Source organism: Mustela nigripes, chromosome 10 (genome assembly GCF_022355385.1).
Source record: "Mustela nigripes isolate SB6536 chromosome 10, MUSNIG.SB6536, whole genome shotgun sequence".
Taxonomy (NCBI): domain Eukaryota; kingdom Metazoa; phylum Chordata; class Mammalia; order Carnivora; family Mustelidae; genus Mustela; species Mustela nigripes.
Window position 1 is genome coordinate 3425821 of NC_081566.1, and position 23669 is coordinate 3449489.

The 23669-nt window shown below is 38.4% G+C and overlaps 2 protein-coding genes across 2 annotated transcripts in view; both read right to left on the reverse strand.

Moving 5' to 3' along the window:
* Positions 1-276: 276 nt before the first annotated feature.
* VAMP4 (vesicle associated membrane protein 4) lies at positions 277-22285 on the reverse strand. Its single transcript, XM_059412460.1, has 7 exons — positions 22196-22285; positions 17251-17297; positions 14074-14124; positions 7205-7305; positions 5658-5737; positions 3029-3080; positions 277-620 (listed from the first exon to the last, which is right to left on the reverse strand). Exons 1-7 carry the CDS (start codon positions 22259-22261, stop codon positions 592-594), a joined length of 426 nt encoding a protein of 141 aa, XP_059268443.1. The 5' UTR covers positions 22262-22285; the 3' UTR covers positions 277-591.
* LOC132025351 (eEF1A lysine and N-terminal methyltransferase) overlaps positions 22230-23669 on the reverse strand; it is a 30689-nt gene continuing 29249 nt past the window's right edge. The window contains exon 8 of the mRNA XM_059412457.1: positions 22230-22315. Coding sequence (XP_059268440.1) covers positions 22230-22315 — 86 coding nt within the window. The remainder of the gene's footprint in view (positions 22316-23669) is intronic.

The window sequence follows — 23669 nt, forward strand, 5'->3', positions numbered from 1 at the left end:
AATCCATATGCCAAAAAATTACTACACATTCCCTTTTACAGTCAAAAATAGGTTTACTGGAATGTTTTAGTTATAGCTGAAGGCAGCAACATTTACATTTAGCTTTTGTTACACCCATAAACATGTGGAAATTGCTTGCAAAGCAATCATAATGTGAGAAGAATCTTGCAAATATTGATGGAATGGCTATGCATGTTTTAGTACTCTACATAGGCTTCTGGACTCCCAGTCTGACCCCATGTCAATGCAATAATGCAAGTCCTTATAGTAACAGTATGAAATATTATGATCACTGTTTAATTCCATGTACAAATAATGAACTGGCAAGTATCTAGTTTCAAATTAGATCCTTGGAATATGGCAAAAGAGAGGCTGGTTATCTCTGCCTTAAACATAATTTTTAAAAACACATTTTGCTCGCAGGGAAGAAGAAAACTGGACATTCTCAATGCTCCAATTTGAAGTGATACTTGCCTCTTAGTTTCTTGAAAAAGAAGTTTTGAAAGTTATATACATAAGTTTCATTTAAATTATGCAGCAATCTTTTATTATTGTCCCAGATTTTGTGTAATGAAGATCTTTGTCACCAAATCAAGCACGGTATTTCAAGACTGTAAGAACTGCAAGAGAAAAAAGTGAAAAAGGAACACATCAAAATCAGATTCAGATGGTACGTTAAAAACAGTCTTCCTAAATGTAGCAGTCTACTTTTGGAAATAGGTAATGAGGAAGGAGCTTTTTATTTATTCGTTTGAGAGAGAGAATGTGTGTACATGGGGCAGGCAGGCAGGAAGGGGAAGAGGGAGAATCTCAAGCAGACCCCCTGCTGAGCACTGAGCTCGGAGCCCACTGCAAGGCTCCATCTCACAACTGAGATCATGACCTGAGCTGAAATCAGGAGTCAGACACTTAACTGACTGAGCCACCCAGGAGCCGCAGGAAGGAGCTTTTATCTGAGATGAAAGATGACAAATGGGAATGAAAAGCAAAAAGATCATAAAACAAACTAAATGTCTAACATTAGCATTTTTTTCTTTAAAGATTTTTTTTTTTTTAAAGATTTTATTTATTTAGTTGGCAGGCAGAGAGAGAGAGGGAAGCAGGCTCCCCGCTGAGCAGAGAGCCCGATGTGGGACTCCATCCCAGGACCCTGAGATCATGACCTGAGCCGAAGGCAGCGGCTTAACCCACTGAGCCACCCAGGCATCCCTATCTTTAAAGATTTTAAATGATTTCCACACCCAACATGGGTTGCAGCCCCAAGACCAAGAATCACATGCTCTACAGCTGAGCCAGCCAGGGGCCACTAAATTGGCATTTTGATCAAACAGATTATGGTATTACCATAGCATACAGTTGCTACAATATTTTTAAAATGTTAAAGATTTTAAACACATTTTCACAGGTTATTAAATAATATTAAAGTATATTAGTTTTTGAAAAACATGCTGAATATCTTAATAGGAAAAAACTTGATGTATACATGATACTTATATTAACAGTGGCTATCTCTGTATGGTAGAATTACAGCTGAATTTTATTTTTCTTTATGCTTTATTCCACATTTTCCAAATTATCTATCATAAATATATGGTTGATTCTAGGTATGTATAGTAGTTATAAAGTCACCACAAATACTCAATTAGTGAATAATAAACCCCGTTCCTACAGAAAATACAGGGTTAAATTCCTGCAAGCCTCTGGTTACATTTTTGTCAACCAAGTCCATATATAACCTTGTGTTTCTGTTCAAAGATAACCTTTATATATGTTGATTCATGAACATTGAACTTCTGGCCAACAGCACTATAACTTGTGCCCAAATGAAGCTTATCGAACACGGGTGTTTTCTGGAAGGCCCATTGCTGCTGCCTTGAGCTTAGCAATGCTAGCCATCACTTTAACACGAGCTTGGGGACCACTTTCAACAGAGAACTCATACAATAAAATGCACAAAAATGTGAGAAATGGGGCACTAAATAGACTTAGAAAGACATGTTTATGAGAGCCAAAACAGAAAGGCAGAGCACGGCCTGCTTAGACATCAGCTGGGAACATACACTGCAGGAGGCTGGTTTTTCACTGCTCTGAACACAGCTGTCAACAATCGGGGAAGGACCTCCAGGACTGATTTCTGACTTACACATCAGTGTTTTAGGTGAAGCCACAAACACAGTATCCACGAACAAACTCTTCCTGTTTAAAAGGAGTCTCAGGCTCAGTCGGTTAAGTGTCTGCCTTCGGCTCAGGTCATGATCCCAGAAGTCTGGGATGGAGCCCCACACTGGGTTTCCTGCTCAGCAGGAAGCCTGCTTCTCCCTCTCCTGCTTCCCCTGCTTGTGCTCTCTCTGTCAAATAAATAAAATCTTTAAAAAAGAAAGAAGTATCAACATGGAGTTTTTCAAATGGTTATTTTGAGACACTTTATATTAATCTTTATAAAATCCCTATAAGCACAGGTGAAGAGGCAAAAGGAGGTAATAAAAATGATCTAACTTTAATAATATTATGGGGGAAAAAGAGAAGACAAGAGTCAAGTTTTAATGACTGAAATCAATTCAAATCTAAAACCAAACCAAAACAACACAACAAAAAACCCTCATATAGAAAAACTCTATTTGGACTTGTCCTCCAAACACAGTATTATGAAATTAAAAACTTCCATACCTTAAGTTAATAGAAGATGGATGTAACAGTTGCCACCTTTGGCCTAGAACAAAGAGCTCAGCCCTGTATTTGTGGGTGTGTGTGCTAGGGGAGTAGGCAAAATTCTCTGAGAATCCGGTAAAAGACACAGACTCTCTCCATAAAAATGTGCATATCCATATTCACGGTACAATTTTTCATACAATTTAAGGACATTTTCAGAGATCCACAGACCCTAGTAGGTTAAGAGGTCCTGATCTGGGTCAAAAGTCTTTACTCAGTCCTGACATAATCAAACTAGGTCAACTGAAAATAAGAGAAATTAGAATGAACTCTAAAACAAATGATACTGCCCCCAATTACTAATATAGTAAATACTTACTGATAATCACTAGCAAAAGGATAACAGCAACCAAAGCCATGATGGCTTTTATCTACAAGACACAAAAAGAAATTAAGATAGGTATTAATGTTTGACTTGTTAATAAAGTCAAAAATATTTGTTCTTTATTATACTAACTCATCAATGAATAGGCTTATCCCCTGAAAGCTTGTCCAATTTCTTCTCATGTGAACTGGCTGACTTATTTGCATCTTTTTATAAATAATCAGAGTTCCCAGATTCAGGAGTTTTTGCCTGGATTTTATATTCAAGGCTGTACTGCACAGTAAACAGTAAGAATCAAAGCTTTCATTGGCTTGAACACTGTCTATGATTTCTCATGGTTATTTCTAATATGAGGCCAAGAAAAGTATGAAATTTTAGCAACTCTGTTCACAAGTGTCAGGATACGAGGAGTAACACAGGCATCTAATGTAACTCATTCTCTCCACATAAGGCGGCATTTTAAATAGCACTTCGTCTCAAAGTATATGAGAATTCTATTAGTTTTTGTGCCCCTTACTCTCTTTCTTGGCATTTTTGTCTCCATTTTGAGGATATAATCCTCATTTAATAACCTGATTTAATAAATAACTTGCCTAAGAGCACTCTTGGCCAGTTTCACAGTTGAGAGGAGAAACCTTAAGATAGTACTTAGCTGCTTAATATTTTCAGCTCACAGCTCTCTGTAAAATTGTTACATTCCTCATTTAATCCTAAAATGCATAAACTATAAATTGGTTTGGTTTTCCTGATGAATTCAAATGCAAGTCTGATTTTATCAAACATTTCACAATTGATTAAAGACAGTTCATTAATTAAAAAAAAGATACCCACTACTATAAACACATGAGCATCAGAAACAGCAACTAGGAGCAGCTTTAATGCTTCTAAACTAGAGCTACTGGTAACATTTTAGTGGCATCACATTTATGACAAGAACAAAGTGCCTAAGAGAGAACACATGGAAGCTTTGCAATTTGGACACCAGGTGCCTATTAAAATTATTAATTATGATAACAAAACAATGTTGAAATTCTCCCACCTCACCTATTGGATAATTTTGTTCACTTACTTTAAAAGTCAGGTTTATTGAAATATACCTTATCTAGAGTAAAATCCACGCTTTTAAAGTTCACTTTGGTGGGTTTTGACAAATGTATAGACCTCAAACACCACCATTAGTCAAACATAAGGCATTTCCATCACTCCCAAAAAGTTCCCTCATGACCTGTTCTAGTCAGTATCCACCTCCCTACTCTTAGCCATTGGCAGCCTCTGACCTGATTTCTGTCCTTATATCCCGGTCCTTATCCTCTCCTAACTCCTCTAAGTCAATCCAGAAAACGGCAGTGATATAAGGACTATTCAGAAATATAATTCAAATGTAATTTAAAAATATAATTCAATTTTTCTCCTTAAAAACACAGTTTAAAAAAAAAGCATACTGTTCCTCTGATTTAGATATGGCTAAGAAAAGCGAGGCAAAATGCACATTATGGTCATCTTTTTGTGACTACATGAATGGGTCACATGTGTGTACGGGGAAAGGAAGTGAGAGGCTTGGACCCTTTGGTCTTCTAAATCAGACTACAGAGTACAGAACATCTATAAAAATGGAAAACTTAGGGGAAATTTATTTTTTAAAGAATAAAAATTTAAGCCAAAATTAAAATTCCTACAAGGGGAACAAGGAAACCGGATTCTTTCCTCTGTTCTACTTCTGAAAGTAAGCTGATTCAACAGGTCAACAAAAACAAGTAAATCCAAGGAAATTCTCGGAAGAAATCCTTAGCATAAGGCAATATCAAGTTTATAAAGTTATCACTAAGCTTGAAAATGAGAGATTAAAAACAATGAGTTTATGTCTAAGGTTTTCAACAAACTCAAAAATTGGGAGGAAAAAAATTGCTCACGTGACACAAAATTCACAATAAAAATCTTAAGACATTTGCTGTTTCCCATCCAAGTACTAACCAGGCCCAACCCTGCTTAGCTTCCGAGATCAGACGAGATCAGACGCATTCAGGGTGGTATGGCCATAGACAAAACATTTGCTGTTTAATGCTTAGACGTATTTAAGAGGCAAATTCATTTCTATAAAATGTTTTTGCAAAAATGTATTAATGTATATATTGATTCTCATGTATTTCCTAGTTAAACATTTCTCTTATTTCTCCGGAATAATAAAGGACAGTGAAACTTTCTTAAAGCTTCATTTGTCATAATGGATTCTGACATATAAACTGGTTTTATTTTTTTCCCTTCCAACAGAAAACTATTTTTCTCTAGCTTCCATTACATCTTTTTAATATCTCTGTAACACTTTAAGTTGCTCCAAAAAGGTACTAATAATAACATGAAAAATTTGTATTTCTTACAAAGTAGTAAGAGTATAAGTAGCTAAATTATTTAAAAAGGTGGGACTGCTTGATTCTTTTAGTTATTCGTGTGCCCAAAACTATTAATTCAACAAATATTTGCTGAGTCCCAGCATGCCCCAAGTTCGGCAGCTATTATAAACAAGGCAATGGTAGTCCCCGTCCTCACAGAGCTTCAGATCCAGAGGCCCTCTGGCCTTTGAAGAGCCCCTGAGACGCTGGGCAACTTACCCAGTGTTCTGACTTACTTTGCATCCACGCCACCACATTTGCCTTCGAAGTTGTTTGGATCTGTTGCTAAACGCAGTTGCGTTATCCGATAAGCTTTCTATATCACATAGAGGATGGAGAGAAGGATTAAACGACATAACAGGATTCGTTTATCTAGTCACACAAAGACAAGAAAATATTAATTTCTACTCCTGCAAATGTAGTCCCTTCTAAGCATGAAAACAACATCCTCCCTTTCCTCCACCCACAGACTCTGGCATCTGTACTGGGGCGTGGGGCATGGAGGCAAAAAATGACTGTAGGTTATTTTTCCCAGGGTCTCCATGCTTTCACATAAACTTTTGAATTCTGGTAAGAAAATACTCTTTAAAACTTAAAATACTTGACACACCTATGAAAAAAATTGGCATGTAGAAAAGGTCAGATTCTTAGAAGATATAAAAAGTGACTGATTTTGAAGTAAAATAATGAAATTTATTTATTTTTGCTGGGACAGTATCAGTTGTATTGAGGATGTGGAACAGTAGAAACTCTCACATACAGCAAGTAAGGATAAAAGCCGGCAGAGATCTGAGGACTTCGAATAATCTGACAGTATCTAGTGAGGCTGAAAATATCTGTCCCCTACTAAACAGCAATTTAGGGGAGCCTGGGTGGCTCAGTGGGTTAAGCCGCTGCCTTCGGCTCAGGTCATGATCCCAGGGTCCTGGGATGAGTACCGCATCGGACTCCTTGCTTGGTGGGGAGCCTGCTTCTCTCTGCCTGCCTCTCTGCCTGCTTGTACGCTAGCTCGCTCGCTCTCTCTGACAAATAAATAAACAAATAAAATCTTTAAAAATAAATAAACAAACAGCCATGTATTACTAGTTACATACCCTAGAGAAAACTTTCATACACGCATACAAGGAGACATGTGCAAGCATGCCCACTACAAACCTGTCTCATAGCGAAAAAGATCTGAACAACCCATTTACCAGGACAATTTAACAGGATAAATAAACTGTGAAACAGCCTGAAGTAAAACAATGAATTTTAAAAGTGGTTAAATAAGTTTTGTGGTTCGGTAAGCCTTTCAAGGAGGAGTGAGGTATTTAGTCCTTCATCACTGAAACAATATTTGAGAAGCAAACATGTGCCAGTAACATTAAAAGTACGGAGACTAACATTTGTCAGTAAAGAAATGTTACTAAGTCATCAGCAAAAGCCCAAGATAAAAATATCAGATTAAGTCTGACAAAAGTGTTGAGAAGAAGTGATCAGACTTTTCCTTCTTGAGATCATAAGAAATACAGTGCTCATGAACATAATAAGGCAAAAAAAAAAAATTTCTACTCTAACTGTTCAACAATAAATTTTAAAATTTTCCATTCTCAACCCAACAATTAATGCAATAAGGTGATTCAAGTAAAGGGAGCTAAAGTTAAAATACTAAAATCACAAACTTAAGAACCAAGTATCATTTTCCTAAAGCACGATTCCTAAACTCTGGCTAGAGAAATGGAAGGAGAAATAAACTATCACAACACAGATTAATAATATCAAGAAATATATGAAGTATCTGTACCTGATTTGTCCTGTAGTTCATCTAGTCTCTCCCCTCTTTCAATTACCTTTGTAATATTTTCTTGCATGACATCAATAACTTCATCCACCTGATTCTGAACACTAGTTTAAAAGAAAGATTTAAAAATTATTTTGTCTTTTGAGCATTTTATAATTTTTGAAATGTTCATCAGAAAAATTCCATGGTAGAAAATAGCAAGTTTTCAGAAAAACACTCAACTGTAAAATGTTTAAGTGAAGGCTGGGTAGCACGGCCCTTCCATTTGTGGCCTTGAGTACTCAAGAAATTAAAGATACCATAAGTGAAAGTCATATTTAACTTGAAGATAGGTTAGTCCTGTCCCTACAAATTCCCAGTGTTCAGTTACTGCAGATCTTAGTCAAATAGCTTAACTCTAAGTAATGACTTTCATCTTCTTTTCCTCAGGCTACCGAGCCGTCCCACAGATGCAGCAATAAACTACTTCTGCTGCAGTTTACACACTAAGGCTAACAAAGGGTTTGCCCTGGTGTGCGATTAGCTTATGACAGTCCTCACTTTCCAGGCTGGAAACGTACGCTGAGGGTCCAGGTATTAACTCTTCTCTGCTCATCAGTTTTCTCTTAAACAGGTTTAAGACGGGCACAGCCGGGAAGGTTCTGAAGCACCCAAGAGGGAGGAGAGAGGAAACATTTTTTGCTCTTTTTCAAAAAGAAAATATAATTTCCTCCTTTATGTTAGGTGATGAGGACCTGTTCTAACCGAATTTCGGACGGTTTACTAAAGACTTAATCTTCATTCATTCATTCATCTAATTGGTTCTGAGCTGCCTTCTTTCGCTCAGGACTTACCTTGAGTACACAAACACGGAAATGTTTAATAATTTACTATTTAGTTTTCCTCTGTTCTCTTAGACAAAAATTATTTTAAATTACCTCATAAAATGGCCATGCCAGTGAAATATTTAAAAGGAGAAATAAAGTGAACTCATGGTTCTTACTACTCAAATAATATTTAAAATGTACTGGATTGCAGGCTAGCAACTATATAAAATATACTTTACATAAACACACACATATATAAGGATATGCAATTGTTTCTAATTGGGGAAAGAGAATTGCATCAATTACCACCTACACGTTTTAGATAAAACTTCACAATATACACCTGGTCTCTGCCCTCTATTCCCCAGTGAGTCAGGGGTGAGGTATGGATGCATAATTTTATGAGTTTTTCCTCTTCCCTTTGGAGACGTGTATCTTCAAAGTTTGCTTTAAAATCAAAATGAAGATCCGTTTAGACACAGGCGGGTCCAGAGCAGTGGCAGATTCAAGTAGCAGTGACTATGTTTGATGACAGCCCCTTCTTAAGTGAAAAGTACTATGTGAACCCTCTGATTATCCAACATGGACTTCAGGGCTCATCACAGCTCCCCAGAATTGTGTTTCCCACATAGATCTACAGAAGGACATAGGACTGAAGTACAACCAAGCTACAACACGCAGAACTCTCTTTTCTGCCCAAAAAGATCTGAAAAAGCCTCTAAATCCCTAAGATGGCTTGTTGCAATTTCTAATCACCTAAACAAAGAGCTAAAGATGTTCATCCTATGTAAGAATAACGGCACAAACACTTAAGCAATTCATGTGTTCAGTAACAACGAGAGCCCACTATGTGTTGTTTTACGGCAGGAATGAACAAAGCAGACAATCCCAGCTCTCATGGAACTTACGTTCAAAAGTGGAGTGAGTGCATTGAATGAACCTTGAGAGCTGTGACAGCCTGTCTCTCTGTCCCACTTCTCTAATGAATGCATCTAACACTAAGTGAGAGTACGTACCTGTTTCTTGCCTTTCCCCCACCAGAAGCTAAGCTTGATGAACACTCAAGCCTTGCCCACTATGTTCACTTTCACAGCCCCCAAATCAGCAACAGTGCCTGGGGCAGAGCACCTGTTTGATAGACATTTGTTGAATAAGCCAGCAATTTGGGTGTAAGTCCTGCAAAGCATACCCAGTTACTTGAGAAGATAAAAGGCAGGGAACGTAGAGGCCTCCACTGAACTCTGAGAATTGTAACAGAGATACATCTATGGAATTCCCAAGGTGGTTACTTTTTGTCATTTACAAGAGATGACAAGAGCCTACAGTTAAGGCAGTACCGGGGTGGGTGTGGGCAACACAGACCACACCCCTCCACGTGATCAGATCATGGCTATTTGGATACTGATGCCCTATACATTTTAAAACAAAAACAAAAATAACTGAAGAAGTAACTATGGTCCTAGAATCCCCATAAGCAAAAGACCTCATGGATAAGGGCAGATTAACTGGGACAGAACCCATAGAATTCCAGATTAATTTTTACTAGATTATCAGAAACCTAAGGGTATTACCTCAACAACATGGCACGCATGTAATAAATCTCTCACTAAGAGAAATCAACATTTTATTTTTTCTGCTAAGGATTAACTAACAAATTGCTACTTTCTCTTTCACATATTACTGTCTGCTGGTATAACACTCTTAAGCCCTCTATTGTAAAACCTATATTGAATGGGAAATCTCATAATTGTGTTTCTGTATTTCAAGATGTTCTCATGCCCAGAATGTAACTTCTATAAAAAATTATCTACTTATTTTAATATAAAGAATAATTCTTTAAAAACAAATGGTAACACATATCCCATGATATTACACATTTTCATAGCAGTTACAATACTGATCTCCACTTGTATTTTATGCTGATCTTATCCTTATTACACTTTAAATGCCTTAAAAGCAGAGACTGTCCCACTCATCCTTTTATTTCCTAGGTCATGTGAAATATGCCTGGTAGAAATAGGCATTCATTCATTCAAAAAAACATTTACTGGGGCACCTGGGTGGCTCAGTGGGTTAAGCCTCTGCCTTCGGCTCCGGTCATGATCTCAGGGTCCTGGGATCGAGTCCCGCATCGGGCTCTCTGCTCGGCGGGGAGCCTGCTTCCCCCTCTCTCTCTGCCTGCCTCTCTGCCTACTTGTGACCTCTGTCAAATAAATAAATAAAATCTTTAAAAAAAAATTTACTAAGGAGTTATTATTATACTATTTATTGAGGACTCCAATGTGAAGGGTTTAAGTCCGATCTTCGGGAAGATTAGAGTCTCCCGGGGAAAACCAGGATCCGTGATTCTACCGCCGCGCAGTGCGTAATGGAAGGAAACTGTAGCATCAGCTGTGCAGCCTGGACTAGAAAGAGATGGCAGCAAGGTCCTGGCAAGGAGTTTTAAGGGGTAAGTGTGAACTGGGCAGAGTAACAAAGGAGGCGGACAGTGGGGAAGTTCTGGGCTAAGGGATCATATATAAGAGGAGGAGATATTTTTGGGGCCAGGTGATGAACTGGACACTAGTGAAGAAGTTGGGGCAAGAAAGGGTAAAAGCAGGAAAAGGGTAGAAGCAGGAAAAGGGTAGAGAGATTTGTAATTTGAGCAACTGAGTGTCAGGAGATGATGCTATAAACTAGAACAGACAATTAAGAACTCAAAGGAAAAACAAGTCTGTAAAGGAGGGTGTAGAGAATTATATCATTTCCGGTTAAAGGAGAGTCACATGGTAGAAGGGCACAAGAGAGAACATAACCAGGAAAAGATAAAGATACACAGAAAGGAAAAGATACTCCCATGTTGATTTATATCATCCTTAGGGCCTGATAGCACCTGCATTCCTGAAATGCCTCTATTCCAATTATCAACAAGGAAACTGCATGGGGTAGTAGTGTCCATGGCAAGCCTCCTTGAGTCATACTTTCTCACCTTTCGATGAAAATGATCATCTCTAACTTGTGAGAATTAGATTTAACAATGTTTTTTAAAAACGTAGCACCAACACCTAACACTTAGCAATGTGCTTAATGTCAGTGATCTTCTATCAGGAAAGGAAAAATTATGCTCTGCAAAAAATACTCTAAAGAAAAAACAACTTATTTTCATAGTTAACACCCCCATCTTGTGGCTTTTTAAGGTATTGTTGACTAAAGAAGGTTTTAAAGTTATGTGGTATTTTTGCAACTATATATGTATTTCTGTTGCATCATGGAATGTTCCTTGGGGACCTTTTTTTTTTTTTTTTTTTTTTTTAAAGATTTTATTTATTTATTTGACAGAGAGAGATCACAAGTAGGCAGAGAGGAAGGCAGAGAGAGAGGAGGAAGCAGGCTCCCAGCTGAGCAGAGAGCCTGATGTGGGGCTCGATCCCAGGACCCTGGGATCATGACCTGAGCCGAAGGCTTTAACCCACTGAGCCACCCAGGCGCCCCCCTTGGGGACCTTTTTTATAAAGTTAAACTGACTGGACCAAAACTATAGTTTGGAAATTCCCTACCCCAACAGAGGATGCCTATAATTCACTAGAAGTGCATTTATAAAGCTATAATTTAACTGAAAAGCAAAGAAAACGTTCCAAAGAGAATCTTACATTTTATATAGGCATGTGAATATTTTAAATCCTTCACCAAAAATTCTTCCATAAAAAGTGATGTTGAGTACTTTTGTGGGAATCTGGTGTCAACATGCCAATCAGGCTCAAATAAAGCCACAATGTTGCTGACCCCGCAGCAGGACATACCCTGTATTAAATGTCACAAACTAAGTAGTGACAGCGCAATTTAAGAAACTCACCGGTGCTAACAATTTTGGTTACTCAACTAATACCAAGTATTCGTCCAGGGGCAAGCTGTGTGGCAGGCTGTGCTCGGCCATCTTAGGCCATTTAGGGCGCACACACTGAGTCATGCCCTGATGAAATCCGCATTCATGAGTTTGGGCCCACGAGGCTGAATACGTATGTTCTGGAGACTGATCACCTTCTCAGTCTGGCAAACCTTTGGCTCTAGAGTGAAAACCGTTATACTTACTCAATAATCCCTACTGTTCTAAAATTTTGTGATCACCAAAGATATTGTGCTCCTTAGTTTGTACATAAACACTCATGGGTGTATTTGCTCGGCACGTGCTAACACACTTTGTTTCGATGCCCAGGAGTGGTTTGGGTTCATCTGGAAAACCATTTTCAAAAGACTCAATAAGCCACACTAGGTCCTAGGCTCACTCTGCAGGAGGATATCAGACAGGAACGAAGGACACTGACAGGACAAAAACCAAGTGTGTCATCAGTGGAATCCTCTTCGCCGGGCAGTTTAGGTACATGAACTACGTGGGTGGGTACGGAAGTCACTCCGCCTCAGTGCAGAGAACAGCTTCTGCCATGGCATCCCCATGGCCCTGAAAGCTTCACAATCCTCTCAGAACACAAGATGAATGGCCTATTAGGCCATCTCCCACTCATTTCCCTAGAAAACTGTCACAAGACAATTTCTTACCACCTCCCAGGTTCTGATGATGTACGGAAGCTTCTTCCGCAGGCCCTATGTGTGGACCACAAAGCACGGAGCTACAGGGCCAAACTGGCTCCTTTGTCACAGGGCATCCTACAACTCCCATCACAGCCGTGTAGCCCTTTTTGTTTTGGAGTGATCATTTTTGGTGTGTAGGACAAGACCCCAGAGAGTCTGGTTACTCTACATACATAATGAACTGCCTGAATGTAAGTAGCTCATTGTATCTTTACTGGCCAGATCAGAGCCTTGGAGCAGCTGGGACTTTCTTCTGCTGGCCTTGAAGAAGCAAGTACCACGAGTTCTACTTCTGCAAGAAGAGTAATTCTGGCAACAACTACCTGAACTTGGTCAGGAGCTTTGAGGGAGATCCCAGCCCTAGCAACACCTTGATTTCTGGCTTGTGAGACCCCGTGCAGAGGGCCCACCTAAGCAGTGACTGAACTCCTAGACCCATGGAAAATGTGAGATGATAATGTGTGCTGTTTTAGGCTGCTAAGTTCAGGGCAATCTGTTACATAGCAAAAGAAAATGAAAATATCCTGTCTAGCAGTCAAATCAGTTTTCTGGAACCTTGGTTCTGTATTACAGAATCCATTAGCTAGGATTAGATCAAGTGTGGACTTTTTTTTTCCCACACCAACAGCTACCTGACTAAAGCCTGAGTATCTGACCAATAGCTTGATTCCTTGTTACAGCACCCTTACCACTGGGTGCCAGCCGTATCCTTAACGACAGCAGGGACTATCCCTCCTCGGATCCAAATCCAGGCCATTTAGTTTATTGTCCGTGACTAGTCCTCAAAACTCAGTCAGTTTCCAGGGCTATTTCACTGTTCCCTCTAACATCAGGTACATTTACGATAGTATTACCCACCAACCTACCACCACCAACATACACAGAAAAAACTTTACACTGAAAACTACTTAGCTATCTATAAATCTTAGATCAACATTGGAATTAGGATAAGAAGCAGATATGAAAAAATTCTGAAGGAATATAAAAAATATTGTGCTTTGAAAAACTAAATCTATTACACTACTTCTATTAATTTTGAAAACGGGAATCAAGCAATAGATTTAAAACCAAAAAGGACATTGAGATTATGCTAAATAAATGGATCTGACAGAAAATAATCGAGTTAGGAAAACCAACACAGGAATTGGATTTCATTAGCCATTATTCAGAGGTAATTTTGCAAAAATAAAAAGAATTATTGGGTTTTTACAATCCAGTAGTTATAGTTAGTCTATCTTAGGGCTCAGCAAATCTTTTCTGTAAAGGGCCAGATAGATAACAGATATTCAGATTTTGTGGGCCGGAAGGTCTCTGTCACAAGTACTCAAATCTGCCACTATAGTTTGCTTTCAAACAAACAGGCATGGCTGTGTTCCAATAAAACGTTATTCACAAAAATAGGCAGCAACCAGGTTTGGCTCACAGGCTGTAGACTGCCAACCTTCGGTCCACACAGAAATAGGATAATCACTTAAGCCAATGAGTATCTCAGAAACTTACTGCTTAATTTTATCATTTCTAGGTCCAAATCTTGGTCCAGATGGTCCCCTTCTGAAAACAAAATACCAAGTACATATTTAAAATGAGAGCATTAAAAAATATATAGAGAGAAAACACACACACACACACACACACACACACATACACACACAAAATCAAGCTCAACTCTAAACATGGATCAGTCATTTATGATAAGAAACCACATCTTACTGGTATTGCTGCAACTGAATGATATTTAATCACATCTGTACTTTACTGGTATTTGGTACTGGCAACAACTAATCTAATTCTTCTGAATGTTAAAATTTTCAGAGAAAATAGGGTTTATATAACTTTTGTTTATACATGGGTTGTTCTAATCACTAACCTCTGAAACATCCTAACAGCTCCAGTGCCAGTGACTATGAATAACTTTATGGTCAATTATAGAACACTAAAAGTAAATTCACCTTCAAATTAGGTTATCATAAAATGCTGATTATCAGGAACAGATATAAAGAGAAATCCATTCAAAACACTAGTATTTTTCTTCTCATCCCTCATTTTAAATTTATCAACAAAGCTAAAGGAAAATCCAAGAGTCTACGAAAATACCAACATTTCTCAAATCAGTTCTTAGTCAAGTGTTGTATCATTTCAACCATTTTAATATTCTGGAAATAAGACTTGGATGTTTTAAGTAATTATTATTTCTATGAGATAGAGAATAAGGTATAAACCACAAAAATCTTAAGAAGTAGATCTGGTGCCTGGCTCAGCTGGTAGAGCATGTCACTCCTGCTCTCAGGGTGTGAATTTGAGCCCCATGGTGGGTGCAGCGCTTACTTTAAAAAAAAAAAATTAGAAAAGAAAAAAAAAGTATCTGTATCAATTAAACACTAACTCCCCATTCCTCCTCGTCCTAGCCCCGCAACCTCCACTCTACCTCTGTGTCTCCGTAAATGCATCTCCTCTACATATTTCACGTGAGTGGAATCATGTAAAAATTTATCCTTTCATGACCAGCTTCTTCCACTCAGCATAACGTCTTTGAGGTTCATCCATGTTGTAACATGTGTGAGAATTTCCTTCCTGAGACCGAGTAATAAAGGCCAAGTCGTAGTCTACTGCGGCGATACACCCTCTGTCTATCCATCACCTGCTGATGGACAGTTAGGTTCCATCTTTTGACTATCGTGAATAATGCTGCTATAAACTTGGGTGTTGATTAATTTTTAAAAAAACGTATTTGTTTCGTCTTCCTTTCAACACCCACACAGCAGCACAGGGTATGGAAGCTACATTCTGAGCAAGTGTGCCCACCGGCTGTCAGGCCCCCTGAAAGATGCACGTTATTCGGGAGTGGACTTTCAGCAGTCCGCTGCCGGCCTGAAGACTGAGTGTTTCTCACAAGGGTATCCAGCTTCCAAGGAGGGAATCAATTATTTAACCTTCTGCCCTTCTGTTCGACCCTAAGTTCCATTCTGACAGGCAGCTACTGCTCTAGTTCTAAGGCTTTTCACCATAACTGGCACCGTGCAATTAGGTTTGTGACTCTTTGGAAATCTTGTCACATGTAGGAAATTATCTTCCCGCTTCCTCTGACCTTGTCAAAGCGATACAATTTCCTGTTCATGGATCTGCTTCCTGTCCTGCAGGCTCCTTTTGCTCACTGCTCCACAGCTGTCAATGACTTTTTATAAAATGTTTTTATTTGGGGAGGGGGGAGCCTCTGCAAAAATTCTGCAACATTTTAACAAAGAGAGAGGCAAATGTTTCTCCTAAGGCACACTCTACATCAATCTCCAGAGAAAACTCCCCACAACAATATCCCGCCTTCCTGACTCTGCAAATACAAAATCTAGGTCTGTACGGACACAGCCCTTTCTAATCGTAACTGTGAAGAACTGATCACATCATTAACTGACATAGTATCACGGCAATTCAATGGGAAAAGGATAATCTTTTCCTCAGGTGGTGGGGGAACAAGTGGATAGCCAAATGCCAGAAAGAAAAAAAAAATTCACTCTTCACCGTTACCTCAACCATATATAAAAATTTACTTCAAATAGATTATAGACCTAAATGTAAAAGCCAAAACTATAAAACTCCTAGAAAAAAATATAGGAAAGGATCTTATTGAACTTGGGTTTTACACATATTTTGAAATAAGTAAAAACAAGAAAAAAATGTAATAAATGGATTTCCTCAAAGTCAACAGTTTGATCTTCAAAAGATACTGCTATGAAGAGGAAAAGATTAAGCTACAGACTGAAAGTACATATCTGTGAAACGTATCTGACAAAAAGCCTCATCTTAAATACATAAACAACTGAATAAGAAGACACATTTAGAATTGGGCAAAAGATTTTAACATGTACTTTATCAAAGAAGATTCAAACAACAAAATAAATACACACAAAATACACACAAAAAAAGATGTCCAACATGATTTGTCATTAGGGAAATCCAAATTAAAACTATAGTAAGATACCGCTACATACCTGTAAGAATGGCTAAAATTAAAACACTGACCACATATACTATTAATGAGGATTTAGAGCAACTACAACTCTTGTACAATGCTGGTGGGAATATAAAATGGTACACCACTTTGGAAAATAGCCAGCCATAAAAATACTCTAGCCATTCAACTAACTCCTAAGTATTTTCCCAAGAGAAATGAAAGCTTAAGTTGACACAAAACTTGTATGTAGTTGTTTATAGTAGCTTTACTCATGATAGCAAGAACTATAAACGCTCCAAACGTCTATGGATAAGTGAATGGATGAATGAGCTGTAGTACATTCATATAAGGGAATACATCTCAGAAATAAAAAGGAACCACTGGTACGTGTGACAGCATGGATGAATCTCAAAATAATTACGGAAGTGAATGAAGCCAGTACCAAAAAAATAAAGGCCTACTGCATGATAACATTGATTTTACAAATTCTAGAAAATATAAACTATAGTGCTAGGAAGGAAGCAGATCAGTGGGTGCCTTAAGATTAGGGGAGTGACAGATTCCCAAGTGGTATAAGGAAACTTCTGAGGTGATGGTTATGTTTATTACTTGATTTTGGTGATGATTTTACAGGTGTACAGTACATGTATCAAAACTGATATACTCTTTATGCATTTTAGCAGATGTTAGTTATACCCCAATAAAGCTGTTAAACAAACAAAAAAACTTACAGAAAAAAGTCTTCTTCTTCATCCGAATCATCTTCCAGAAGATTTCTCTGTCAAAAAAAAAAGAAAAGAAAAGAAAAGAAAAAGAAAAAGACTTGAGTTTTCGGATTCAGAAGGCTTGCAAACTGTCAGGGAGGAGTAATGAAAGGAGTTCTATCCTAGTGAAATTTCTTTTTTTTTTATTTTTTTTTTAAAGATTTTATTTATTTATTTGACAGACAGAGATCACAAGTAGGCAGAGAGGCAGGCAGAGAGAGAGAGAAGGAAGCAGGCTCCCCGCTGAGCAGAGAGCCCGACGTGGGACTCGATCCCAGGACCCTGAGATCATGACCTGAGCCGAAGGCAGCGGCCCAACCCACTGAGCCACCCAGGCGCCCCTTAAAGATTTTATTTATTTATTTGATGGACAGAGATCACAAGTAGGCAGAGAGGCAGGCAGAGAGAGAGAGAGAGAGAGGGAAGCAGGTTTCCTACGGAGCAGAGAGCCCGATGCGGGGCTTGATCCCAGGACCCTGAGATCATGACCTGAGCCGAAGGCAGCAGCCCAAACCACTAAGCCACCCAGGCACCCCTAGTGAAATTTCTTAACTCCAAGGTTCCAGTCAGAGGCAAGAGTGATTTACCTGTGCTTTACTGAAAGCTAAAAGACAGAACCAAATAAGCCAACCCTCCAACAAAAATGCTTCTAATAGCGAGATCCTATGATGGACTACAAGGCAGAAAGGTCGCTGGAGCCAGGGTGGGAATAAGGAACTGGCAGCGAGCAGGAAGAGGTTAAGTTCCTTGTTCTCCTCTCTCTTGCTTTCCAGTCTCTCCACAGGCAGAACCTAACAGGGAGCCAGAGGGCAGAGGAGAAATGTAGTTGCAAAGCCAATTCCAGCATCAGAGAGGAGTACAGAAGACAGGTTCAGAACCGGGAAACAAGGGTTTGATGGCTGGCACAGTCCCTCTACTACCTTCACAGCTCACAAATAACCCTCCAGACATATCAGACCTGCCAAACAACAACTTCATACCTTTCTTTTGTAAGATGGAACTATTTTCCTCAAGATGAAGATGATCACACCCTCTCGCAACAACCAGACCTTTTCAGAATATAAGAATTTAGACAGTATATAACTTGTAGGTAGAATAATAACTCCCCAAGATATCCCCATCCTAATCCTTGAAACCTGTAAAACTGTTTCCTTGCGTGCTAAAAGGGACTCCACAGATGTGATTAAGTTAAAAATCTTGAGATGGGAAGATCAATAGGGATTATTCATGTGGACCCAACACAATCACAAGAGTTCTTAAAAGAGGAAGGCAGAAGTGCCCGAGAGAGAGAGAAAAAGGACAGAGAGAGAAGACAGGGAGAGAAAGAGCAGGGGGGAGGGGAGGACTTGGAAGATCTTATACTGCTGAGTTTAAAGACAGTATAAGGAGCATGGGCCAAATACCCGGGATGGCTTCTAGAACCTGGGAAAGGCAAGGAATTCTCTCCTAGAGCCTCCAGAAGAAACACATCCTGCCAGAGCCTGGGTTTTAGCCCAGGAAGACCCACTTCGGACTTCTGGTCACCAGAACTACAAGATGGTAAATCTATGTTGTTTTGAGTTTGTGGTAATTTGTTACAACATCAATAGGAAACAAACACACCAAATGTGCCTTTCCTGAGAAAATTACTCAAGGAATTTCACCAGCCAAAAAACCCAATTATATCAGAAAAAACATTCTAAGACAGAGATTGATACAACTGATGATCTAATAAAATGTATGGTCAAATCTGAATAAATGATAATATGACTGTGCACTGTATCTTACAGCTACTGAAAAAGTATAAGGAAAAACTTTAAAAGGGCCCAAAATCGTTATAATAAAACCGAGAACTGGGAGTGGAAGGGTGAAGTGCAGGAGTAAAAGTGAGAGGCACGCCTCACTGGGACAGGAGTAGGGGAGGCGGGAAGCTGGCTAGAATGAGAAAGTAAAATAATGGAGGGGGCATTGTTTTTGGTATGTTGAGAGAGAACACAGCTTTAAACATAACTATTTTGTTTTGTTTTTAAGATTTTTATTTATTTATTTGAGAGAAACAGAGAGCAAGCTAGAGAGAGCACATTCGTGAGTGGGGTAAGGGGCAGAGCTGAGCAGGGAGCCCAGTGTGCTGCTCGATCCAGAACCCTGGGATCTGACTTGAGCCGAAGGCAGACACTTAATGACTGAGTCACCCAGACACCCCGAAACATGACCGAAACATGAAATATGAAGTTAACAATAAAAAAGAGAGAAGGAGAAAGGAAGGACATTTTTTAACTAGTGATACTGGGGCTGGGGAGATGAGAAAAAACAATCTGCCAAAGTAGTCAGGGAAAGGAGGGAAAACATATGAAATATAATGAACTGTATCTATGTATAATATATAACATATCACAGAAAGTGAGGAAATGAAAACAGAATGTATTAACATTCATTTAATAAACATGTTTGCACACTTTCTATGTGCTACGCACTGTTCTAGGCAAAGACCAGCTTTGAACAAGATAGGTAACGTCTGAACTCTTATAGAAAAAAATCTGATGGTGACAAATGCTACACCAAGAACTGAAACAGTGACAGGATAGGAAGTGACAGGGTGACTAAACGAGATTAGGTTTTCATGGAAAATCACTCTGAAGACGTGAAATTCAAGCTGCAATCCAAACGATAGCAAAGGGCCAACCAAAGATGAGGGGGAAGGGCATTCACGGCCAGCAGAGGGACTGGCTAAGGCAGAAAAATCCCAAGTATATTAGTTATCATAACAAACATCAATGTTTGAACACTCCTATTAGAAGTAAAAACTACATGATTAGAGTCCAAAAATTTCAGCCAATATGTTTACAAAAAAAAAAAATCACCTAAAATGAATGTCAAATAAAGGATGAAAAAAAGAGGTGAAAAAAAATCAGCAAAAGAATGTTAGGGTTAGCAATATTAATACGAAGATGAATTTTAGGACAAAAGCACTAAACAATCAAACCGATGAGGAGAAATGAGTGATGAGGAGAAACTGGCTGGTAGGAGAAGTGGGGAGAAAGTGGAATCCGCATACACTGCTGACTGCAATGCAAAAATTGTGCAACCACTTTGGAAAACAATTTGGCAATTCTCCTAAAGGTTAGACATAATAACTAAGCCAGCAATTCCAGTCCTAGGTATTCACACAAGAAATGAAAACGTTCAGGGCGCCTGGGTGGCTCAGTGGGTTAGGGCCTCTGCCTTCGGCTCAGGTCGTGATCCCAGGGTTCTGGGATTGAGCCCTGCATAGGGCTCTCTGCTCAGCGGGGAGCCTGCTTCCCCCTCTGTCTCTGCCTGCCTCTCTGCCCACTTGTGATCTGTCAAATAAATTTAAAAAAAAAAAAAAAAGAAAACGTTCATGCAAAAATTGGTATGTAAAAATTCATAACACTGCTATTTTTTAAAGATTTGATTATAATTTTAAGTATATACATAAAGCTTATTTTAAAAAGCTTCCTAGCAAATAGTCTATTGTCTATTGGTGGATTCTACCCCCTTCAAGTAAAAAACAAACTAGAGAGAGTTAGAATAAGGAAAAGACAAATGTTTCCCGTATTGTACTAAAAGATACTTTTAAATCGTAAGTGTTGGAAAAAGTGAGTGAGGTTCAGAATTGTACAAAAAAGGAAAGCGTAAAATGAAATTAAGTAGACTATAAACTCTATGTGGGCAGAGACTGTGCCCTCCAAATTTTAGCACAATAGAGGCGGTCAATTAATGCATCAATAAATGAAGGAGTAGTAATGAGACAGGAAGTGAGTGAGGGCTTCAGGTTGCTAAATAAAAAAGAAAAACACTAATTCCTTTCCTCAATAAATATCTGAGGACTTATTCTAAAAGTAATCTATCTACAACATTGCTATCAAATGTTGTCTTCCAAAATTCTGCATAACTTCTAGATTTACACATATCTGCATAGAATGTTCTGGGATAGGGCCATGAGGGTGGCTCCGTCTGGTTAAGTGTCAGCCTTTGGCACAGGTTGTGATCCCAGGGTCCTGGGACTGAGCCCACAATGGGCTCTCCACCTGGTGTCAGCCTGCTTCTCCCTCTGCCTCTCTCCCCGCCTGCATGCTCTCTTTCTCTAAAATAAATAAATAAAATCTTAAAAAAAAAAAAAAGATTGTTCTGGAATAAAATAGAAATTGAATAGAAATTGAGTGTTATATAAAAACTACTCTGGACTCTGAGACAATTATAGAACTAATATTCTTTATCTGTAGTTCCAAAAATCTGAAAGTTCTGAAAACCAAGAGGTTTTGTAAGTTTCTTCCAAAACTTATTTGGAGGAAAACCTGACCTGAACTGATGTTAGCTAACTTATTTATATGCTTACTTATATACTTAGAGTAACCAGACACGTCTTTTCTCATTTTTATTTTAACGAGGGAGAAGGAAACAATCTTAAGCAGGCTCCATGCCCAGCAGCTGAGCCCAACTTAGGGCTCTATCTCACAACCCTGAGATCATGACCTCAGCTGAAATGAAGAGTCAGACAAGTTAAAACCAACTTGGCCACCCACGTCCCCAGTAATCAGACATTTCTCTGAGAAATATTAATATACTTGGAGGTGCCGCTCCAAAGGCCAAAAAGGCTGTTATATAATATGCACTTAACTACCTTTAAAAATCTGAAAAACTCTGAATTCCAATCATATTTGGTTCCAGAATAAGATGCTGTGTATTTGTATAAAATTCACTTTGAAAGACTAGAAAGCAGCTGTGAGTACAGTTTTATCAATAATGGAGTAGAATTCAACCGAGTCACCAATCTAAGTAACACACGCTTTAAAATATTTACTATGAAGAAGAAACAGAATTAGAATATTTAGATTTTTCTAAAACAAATTATTTACAAAAGGAATGAAAATGTATTTTGAATCTGTTTGAAAAATTAAGATTCTAAACTCACCCTTTCGCTTTTCACAGAACCAGTGACATCATCATCATTTAGGTGGCGCTTGAACTTGGGAGGCATACTTTTTACTCAAGAAGCACTCTTCTGTTTCCCAACAGAAAAAGTATTCACCACCTTGAAAAGAAAATAAATTTCATCTGACTGAGACTTTGGGGTAGAAGCTAAATCACTTCACTAATGTTCAAGGCCTTGCACAAAAGAGCCTCCTTCGTTTCTTGGACTTTACGGCCTTTCCATTTGGTTCATTCCAGGTGATCCTGTCCTCCACGCAAGGCTCCAATACATAAAAAATAGATCTAACTATGAGGAAGTGGATGTAACTTCTTAAAGAGAACATGTGGGGAAAATTAGTGCAGGTTTTTATAAAATTCAAGAGCAGATTGGTTAGGAGAGGAGTAAATTAGGAGAAAATGAGACATTAAATGCTTTAAGATTTTAACCTGGAATTAGAAGACAGCAGAACACTCCCAGTTTTCACATTTTCAGTTAGCTGATTAAATAATCCAGTTTCTTCATCTGTAAAATAGTGATTTCTAGGCTTCTGCATGGTGTTGGGATGGTCAAATCAGGTAATACATGCAAAAACATTCTGTAAGTTATAACATCATATTTTAAAGCACAGCACTAGGCTCCAAGAAAAGGGATTAAGTTTAGTAAGTAGTGGGTTCAACAGAGCCAGGTTTCTTGGTTTTGTTTTTATTTTATTGCTAGAGAAAGTCTCACAGCTTTTTACATGTTAATACGCATTGTGATTTTCCAGGAAAATGTTTGAGTATGCAGTTTACTAAATTTTGAGAAAAAGCTGACATGCAAATTTGAGTTTTCAGTATCTTGGATTAGAAGATAGATGAAAAATGAGACTAGCTAAGGTACTGTATCTTTTAGTATGTGGCAGACACTGTGCTCAGTGATTTACATGTATTTTCTGAAGGACACTCCTTCAAAGTAGGCACTAAGAAACTAAGAACTAAGGACTCATAATGAAAAGTAACGAATAGTCACTCTACTGATTAAAATAGCAGAAACATGGGATCAAATTAATCAATGGCTATGCATGATCAATTTTAACATTTATTAACAGAACCTGTTCTGTTTTAGAAAGACCACGTTGCTGTAACAACCCAGCAGCCCTCTTCCCTTTTTCCCAAGAAGAAACAACTCTAAGATCTTTAAGTATAATTAGGCAACAGTTTGCTGGCGAATATTATATACAAGCCCAGAGTCCAGTTTCATAAACTGAATAAAAAGAGTATTTTAAGTTGGCCTATCAAAATAAATTGACAGTTTTCCCTGACAAGAAATGCTTCCAAAACAGAGACTTAGCCATTTGTAACAAAAACCGAATTCTTGCTACGTAAGTAGCAACTCTAGAGTTCTTTACACAATATTTGTCATGTAAATCTGGCCCATTTTATTCCTCATACTTTGATTTAAGAATAATTCATTCATGCAAAAATGTTATAGCACG

What these genes read in the sequence shown, in the direction of transcription:
- VAMP4 (XM_059412460.1), bottom strand. Translation starts at nt 22,261, where the DNA reads ATGCCTCCCAAGTTCAAGCGCCACCTAAATGATGATGATGTCACTGGT. An exon ending in AGAAATGATAAAATTAAGCA is followed by an intron (nt 7,306 to 14,073) that starts GTAAGTTTCTGA and finishes CTTTTAAACTAG; the next exon opens with TGTTCAGAATCAGGTGGATG. An exon ending in TGAACTACAGGACAAATCAG is followed by an intron (nt 5,738 to 7,204) that starts GTACAGATACTT and finishes TATGTGATATAG; the next exon opens with AAAGCTTATCGGATAACGCA.